Source organism: Parasteatoda tepidariorum, unplaced genomic scaffold (assembly GCF_043381705.1).
Source record: "Parasteatoda tepidariorum isolate YZ-2023 unplaced genomic scaffold, CAS_Ptep_4.0 HiC_scaffold_1037, whole genome shotgun sequence".
NCBI lineage: Eukaryota > Metazoa > Arthropoda > Arachnida > Araneae > Theridiidae > Parasteatoda > Parasteatoda tepidariorum.
This window is the reverse complement of record NW_027261314.1, coordinates 11,598-19,087: the sequence shown is the minus strand read 5'-3', so window position 1 is coordinate 19,087 and position 7,490 is coordinate 11,598. Positions and strand designations below refer to the sequence as shown.

General features: G+C 33.5%; 2 protein-coding genes across 2 annotated transcripts; both read left to right on the top strand.

The window, feature by feature from the left end:
- The first annotated feature begins 1,321 nt into the window (after positions 1-1,321).
- On the top strand, positions 1,322-1,969 carry LOC122272654 (uncharacterized). Its single transcript, XM_043056577.1, has one exon. The coding sequence runs from the start codon at positions 1,322-1,324 to the stop codon at positions 1,967-1,969; it is 648 nt and encodes a 215-aa protein (XP_042912511.1).
- A 1,867-nt stretch (positions 1,970-3,836) lies between these two features.
- On the top strand, positions 3,837-6,596 carry LOC122272653 (uncharacterized). Its single transcript, XM_071188467.1, has 2 exons — positions 3,837-5,642; positions 5,982-6,596. The coding sequence occupies exons 1-2, from the start codon at positions 3,837-3,839 to the stop codon at positions 6,594-6,596; spliced, it is 2,421 nt and encodes an 806-aa protein (XP_071044568.1).
- The last annotated feature ends 894 nt before the right edge of the window (positions 6,597-7,490 follow it).

Below are 7,490 nucleotides of genomic sequence, written 5' to 3'. Positions count from 1 at the left end.
CTTCGTTTGAACCTATTGAATCATTTTGAGGTCCATTAGTCCAACCATTATGCATTATTTTTTGCTCAATATACAATTATTAAATTAATTCTTACAAATGGATCGAAATTTCTGATTGATATAATAAAGTAGCAAATCATTCACTTTAAGTAAGAAAATGTGTCTATAAATTTTTAGATTAAATTTGTACATTAAAAATTGTTTCGACCAATCATTATCTCTCTAGAAAAAAGGAATATGAACTGTACTGTACAAAAACCTATTTTTAGTATCTGTACTTGTCTTTTTGAAAATGGCAGTATTAATTGTTCACTCTTTGTAAAAAAAAAACGGATTGCTCTGACTGTTAACAAAATTTATATGTATTAAATAATTTCAACTACAGTACGAAAAACTGAAAAAACTCGAGAATTTTAATCTTTACTAAATATATATTAAATTAAGAAAAATCTATTGTGTAACTATCTTAACATACTCTTTCGTTTAACGGCCCAGTGCCATTGTTTTCATTCCAAAGACTCAAATAATCTGTGCAGTTTGTGCTGTAGGGAAAAGGAAGTCGGATGTCTTCTCTCTGAAAAAAAGAAATATATTTGTCTGTACTTTTTTCCCTTTAATGAATGCATCATAAAATCAAATACTTATAAAAAATACGGTTTTTGATGCTGACTTCTGATAAGAGAAACGTTCGGTAGTCATTCATTTTTTATTTTTTCTCTTTATTTTCTTTAAATGAAAAGAATTTATTCTAATGTTCAAATTCATTCCATATTAATTCTAATATTTTATTCCAATAAGTATATGCTTTAATTTAAAACTTGATTTTGATTTTTAACAAAAAAGAAAAAAAATCCTTTTCAGCAAAATTGTTAAAAACAGAATACCGTTTTCCTTTGCTAGAAAACACCACGAGATGGCGCCACTAGATTTGGAACTTTCTAAGAACAACAATTTTTTAGTTAGTTTGATTATGTTACTGTCGTTGGAGAGATCGTGTTGTTTTTGTAGTGTTTAGTGCTGTTAATATAAACATGTTAACCATTTCGTAGGAGTACTTTTATTGAGTTTGTGGTCACTGATTTGATTTATTTAGGTACGTACCGACCCGGGTAGAAGAACAAGGTAAGAAACCCTTTTATTGATACCTGTTCTAATGAAGTAGATAAAGAAATAAGTTATCTTTTTTAACATGGCATCCCAGCCGGCACTATCGGTTCGTATTTTAATAAAATAAGAACTATTATTATAAATTTGATTTATAGTGTTATAAAAATAAATGGACACTGGAATTGAAAATACTTGGAATAATAATAGCTCTAAAATGGCCACAAACATTGAGCTCCTTAAAAAGAAACGCACTACATTAAGAACATCAGTTACTAAGCTAATTTCAAAGATAGAATCAGAAATTCAAAAAAACGAAATAACTGATGAAGAAACCGAAATTGAACTAATTATTGAACAATTAAATGATAAATTCGAGTCTCTCAAAACAGTTGATTCTGAATTAGAAAATCTGTTTAAACCAGAGGATTTAGATAAAGAATTAGAAACTGCAGAAGAATACCGTGAAAAGACAGTAACGTGGAGATTTAAAGCTAATAAATATTTGCATAATTTGAATCAAAAGAAAAATATTCGGGAACCTCTCAATTTTCCCCAACATATAGCTCCTACTACTAATCGCGAAGTGGAAGTAGTAACGAAACCAGAAATGCTGAATATAAAATTACCGAAGATAGTAATCCCGAAATTTTCGGGAAATATAAGTGATTGGCTTACTTTCTGGAACTCTTTCGAAACATCGATACATAAGAACAAATCGTTAGATGATGTCAATAAATTTAACTATTTAAAAGCTCATCTATGTGGAACAGCTTTAGAAACGATAGGAGGTTTTGCTATTATTTCCTCAGAAAATTATGTTAAAGCTATTGATTTGCTAGAACAGCGCTTCGGAAGAAAATAAACATTGATAAACAACCACATGAGTCAATTATTAGAAATTACCCCTTTAAAGCGTTCTGGTGATGTAAAAAATTTTCGGCAATTATTTGATAAAATACAAATCCATATAAGAAGTTTAGAATCGTTAGGTATTTCATCAGATACTTTTAGTACTTTATTATCCCCCGTAATACTTAAGTCAATCCCAAACGATTTAATATTTGAATTTAATAAAGAATTCGGAGAAAAATATTCTTTAACTGATTTGATTAATTTTTTGAATAAGCAGTTGATAGCAAAATAGAAGACTGATTTAATGAGAGTGAAAGAAAAACAAAATTCGCCGCCGTATCCGAATATTAATGAAGGTAGTTGGCGTCACCACAAAAGGGGGGAGCGGGAAGTGAAATATGATCGCGAAGGAAATCCTACTGCCAATGAATTATTTGTTTATGATTCTACTTCTAAAGCAAGGTCGTGTCCGTTTTGCGGTGAGTTAAATTGTTCTGGTTTAAATTGTGAATATGGAAAAAGTTTATCCTTAGATAAAAGCAAATCAATTTTATTAAAAAAGGGCATTTGTTTTAGATGTCTCGGGAAAATCACATGAGCTCAATGTGCAGGGAAAAGGTTAAATGCTCTCATTGCAATAAAAAACACGTTGAAATTATGTGTTTTCAGGATAATAAATATTCAAAAAATGAAAAACCAGAAATAATAGAAAATACTACACTTTCGAATAATAACTGTTCGCGGGAAGTTTATCTTCAAACTTTAATAGTATGCATTAAAGAAAATAATTTGAAACAGTTAATAAGGGTAATAATCGATCAAGGTAGTCAGAGATCGTATGTCACAAAATTTGTTGCTGGAAAAATGGGTTTAAAAGGGTCCGGGAAAGAATCCGTGAATCATGGATTATTCGGTGGAATTGAACATACTGAAATACATCAAAAATATTGTCTAAACTTATTAAATGTTGATGGAAGCTATAATTGTGAGTTAGAGGTTTTAGATGAGAAAAAGATTTGTGCTTCCGTACCCAAAATGAATGATGCATATTGTTTAAACGAATTAAAAGATCTGGGTATTTATATTAGTGATACGATGATTAATGATAGGTCCTGTTTATATGAAAGAGATTCTGGCGAGATTCATTTGTTCATTGGAGCTGACTACGCTGGAAAGATATTGACAGGAAAAGTAAAACACCTTAAGGGAGGTTTGGTTGCTGTACATACTTAGTTAGGGTGGACAGTAATGGGTAAATCTGAGGTAGAGGGAACATCTACAACTAGCTCAATGTTATTGTCATTGCATGTAAATAATGCAAAAATTGAAGATCTCTGGAATTTAGATACCTTGGGTATTAAAGATAGTAGTGAAAAACGCTCTAAAACACAAACCCAAGAACTTGCTTTGAAACATTTCAGAGAAACGGTTGGTAGAGACAGTACGGGCCGATATACGGCTAATTTACCCTGGTTAGATGGTCATCCTCCTTTACCCGATAATAAAGAGTTGACTTAATCAGCGAATCGGTTAAATGATTATCAAGAGGTTTTTAACCAATGGGAAAAAGAATGTATAATAGAGCAAGTTAATGAGGGTAATGATTATTCTAAAAGCTTTGGAATACATTATTTGCCATATAGGGCAATTTTTAAAGATAATTCAACCTTTAAAGTACGTCCTATTTTGACGGATCAGCTGAAACCAAAAACTCCGTATCAATAAATGAATGCATAGAAAAGGGCCCAAATCTCATAGAAATTATCCCAGCTGTATTAAATAGGTTTAGATGGGGAAAGATCGGAGTAATATCGGATGTCAAACAGGCATTTTTACAAATATCTCTTAACGAATCTGATGGGGATTGTTTACGATTCATGTGGTTGAAAGACGGAGATCCTCAAAAGATAATTACATATAGACATTGTAGAGTAGTATTCGGAATGTCATGTAGCCCCTTCTTACTTGCGGCTGTTCTGAATCATGTATTAGATCAGGTAGAAGAGCCATTGAAAAGTCTTGCAGTGAAGATCAAAGACTCTATGTATGTTGATAATTGCATTGCAAGTGTAGACTCAGCTTCAGAATTGGAATATTTTAGATCTGAATCTCAGAGAATTTTAAAAGCTGCTAAATTTGATTTACGTGGCTATGAAAATAACTACCTACTTGAAATGAACGAATTTGTGCAAGATAATTCCATCTGTGAAAAGGAAGTGTCCGTATTAGGCCTAAAATGGGACAAGCAAAATGACACTTTATCCTGTGAGCTGGTTAAAGAAGAAAACAATAGTAAACCAGTTACCAAGAGAAAAATCCTATCTATGGCACACCAGCTGTTCGATCCTATAGGGTTCACTTGTCCTATAACGTTGATCCCGAAACTTCTTCTACAAGAATGCTGGAAGATTGGAATTTCTTGGGATTCAAAATTGCCCGACGAAATAATTAAGAGATTCGAAAAATGGAAAGAAGAATTAAAAGAATTGAGCAACTTCAAAATTTCTCGTAGACTTTCAAACTTAAATCTTTCTAAATCAAGCTTAACACTTCATATCTTTTGTGACGCTTCCATGGTGGCATATCCGACTTGCATCTTTTTGAGGGCGGAAAGGAATAGAAAAGTTACTTGCCAACTTATTCAAGAAAGATCTAGAGTTGCCCCATTGAAAAAAGTGTCAATACCAAGATTAGAATTACTTGCATGTAACATTGGAGCTAGATTGGCTGATACAGTAAAAAAGGATTTAAGATTGGAAGATATTGAAACATTTTTCTGGAGCGACTCCATGGACGCTCTTTATTGGATAAGGAAAGAAGGCCCTTGGACGATTTTCGTATCCAATCGAGTTGACGAAATTAGAAGACTTTCAAAAGCCAGTGACTGGAAGTTTGTTCCGGGAACCCAAAATCCAGCGGATTTGCCTTCAAGAGGTTGCACAGTTAAAACCCTATTGAAGAGACAATGGCACGAAGGAACATCTTGGCTTAAAGAATCAAGAGAAAACTGGCCTAATTTTGATCGAGTTCCTGATGAAAAAATAGTGTATGCCAAGAAGAAGAAAATCATTTTATCATCTTCAAATATAAAAGATGACGAATTTTACAACATATCATCCTACAAGAAAATAATCAGAATTACAGGCTGGATATATAGATTTTTTGAAAATTTCAGAGCAAGCAGTAAGAAAACAGGAAAATTATCTGTAGAAGAGTTTATTAAAGCTGAACTCAAAATCTTGAAAAGGGTTCAAGAAGACTCATTCCAAGGCAAAAAATTGAAGAGTCTGAAACTCCTGTCAATATTTACAGACGCTAATGGACTTGTGAGAATTAAAACAAAAATCATTATGCGAGAAGACAATGAAAACTTTAAAGTTCCAATTATTTTACCATCTGATCATCATGTTGTTAAGAGCCTTATTTTACACAAACACCAAGAACTTGGACATCCTGGAGTACAATCTTTAATGGTAGCTCTGAGAGAAGATTATTGGATATTAAAAGCTAGAAGAACTGTAAAAAAGGTACTGAAAACCTGCATAACTTGTCAACGATTTAATGTGAAAAGACCTGAAATACCAGAAGGAATACTCCCGGAGGACAGAGTAAAAAACGCCTCAATTTTTGAAGTTATAGGAGTGGATGTTGCTGGACCGTTGCTTACGAAGGACAACAAGAAAGTGTGGATCGCAATTTTCACCTGTGCGATTTATAGGGCAGTACACTTAGAACTATTGACATCACTTTCAACAGATAATTTCATACTTGCCTTAAGAAGATTTATCGCACGCAGAGGACGTCCGTCAATTATCTACTCCGACAATGGGACTAATTTTATTGGGACTAACAACTCTCTGAAGAATATCAACCTAGAAAGACTAAAGACAACATTTTCTCCAATTTTATGGAGATTCCTACCTTCGACTGCTCCGTGATGGGGAGGATTTTTTGAGAGGTTAGTAGGACTTTTGAAAAGAATTTTGAGGAAGGTCCTAGGTCATACATCCTTAAATTACCAGGAAATTGAAACTGTTTTGTGTGATTGTGAAAGTCAACTCAATTCAAGACCCTTAACATATGTTAGCGATGATCCCGATGATTTATGTCCTTTAACACCTAATTTATTCCTGAAAGACACTCGTACTAGTAGTACTACGGTCTTGGATAGATTAAAGCTAACTGACAAGACGGAATTAAGCAAAAGACTTGTGTATAGAAGAAGACTGATGACAGATTTACGAGCAAGATTCCGTAGTGAATATCTGAGTCAGCTACATCATAGACTGACAGTTCGAAAGACAACATACCATCCTAAAGTTGGAGATATCATCTTGATTTGGAATGATAATCACAAAAAAATACATTGGCCCTTGGGAAGAATACTCTCAGTTTACTCTAGTAAAGATGGACTGATCAGAAGAGCCAAAGTTAAGACCAAATCCGGAATTCTGATCAGACCAATTGAAAATCTCTGCCCATTAGAACTGGACGAGGAGAATCTCAACAGCGAAGATCAGCTGCCAGAGACTTCTAAAGATGAGCCAGAAAGAACATCATCGGACATTCCTGATTCAGTTCCTGCTACTACCAGAGTTGGACGTGTTGTTCTCCCACCATCCAGATTTGGACAATGAAGTATTGAGATTCGGTTCAACATGCCCCGAAACTCAAAAAGGGGAGTGTTAAAAACAGAATACCGTTTTCCTTTGCTAGAAAACACCACGAGATGGCGCCATGAGATTTGGAACTCTCTAAGAACAACAATTTTTTAGTTAGTTTGATTATGTTACTGTCGTTGGAGAGATCATGTTGTTTTTGTAGTGTTTAGGGCTGTTAATATACACATGTTAACCATTTCGTAGGAGTACTTTTATTGAGTTTGTGGTCACTGATTTGATTTATTTAGGTACGTATCGACCCGGGTAGAGGAACAAGGTAAGAAACCCTTTTATTGATACCTGTTCTAATGAAGTAGATAAAGAAATAAGTTATCTTTTTTAACAAAAATAATCTTGCAAATTCAATCAGTTCTTGAAATTTGGAGTTAAATTTTTAAACTATTGAGGGAAAAAAACCTAATCATAAAAAGAGCAAAGATAATTTATTCAAAAAACATAGTATAAAGCTACGAATTTATAGATTCCTAGACACCATCTTTGTCAGTTTCATTAACGTTAGCAGTATCGTCATTCAAATACCACTGTGCAATCAATGGATCCTACTTTAACCTCTTGCTCTGAATCCGGCAAAAATCTTCTTCATCCACATTCCACACTATTTCTCTTTAACATTTTAATCCACATTTTACCACGTGTCAAATATCATTTGACACTTGACGTCTAGGGGTGTAGAGCTGATATTTCCCTTCTCCATTTCTCTCCATTTCTAAGCCATTTCTCCTTCTATCAACCATATTCATTCAACGACGATTGATTTAAAAGTTTTCGTATTTGCTTGTTTTTTTTTAGTTCTAGACTAACGAACCCTGTACAAGGACATGCAAGGACTTTTGCTATCTCTTATTCAAA

What these genes read in the sequence shown, in the direction of transcription:
- LOC122272654 (XM_043056577.1), top strand. Translation starts at nt 1,322, where the DNA reads ATGGCCACAAACATTGAGCTCCTTAAAAAGAAACGCACTACATTAAGA.
- LOC122272653 (XM_071188467.1), top strand. Translation starts at nt 3,837, where the DNA reads ATGTGGTTGAAAGACGGAGATCCTCAAAAGATAATTACATATAGACAT. An exon ending in TTACGAAGGACAACAAGAAA is followed by an intron (nt 5,643 to 5,981) that starts GTGTGGATCGCA and finishes TTAAATTACCAG; the next exon opens with GAAATTGAAACTGTTTTGTG.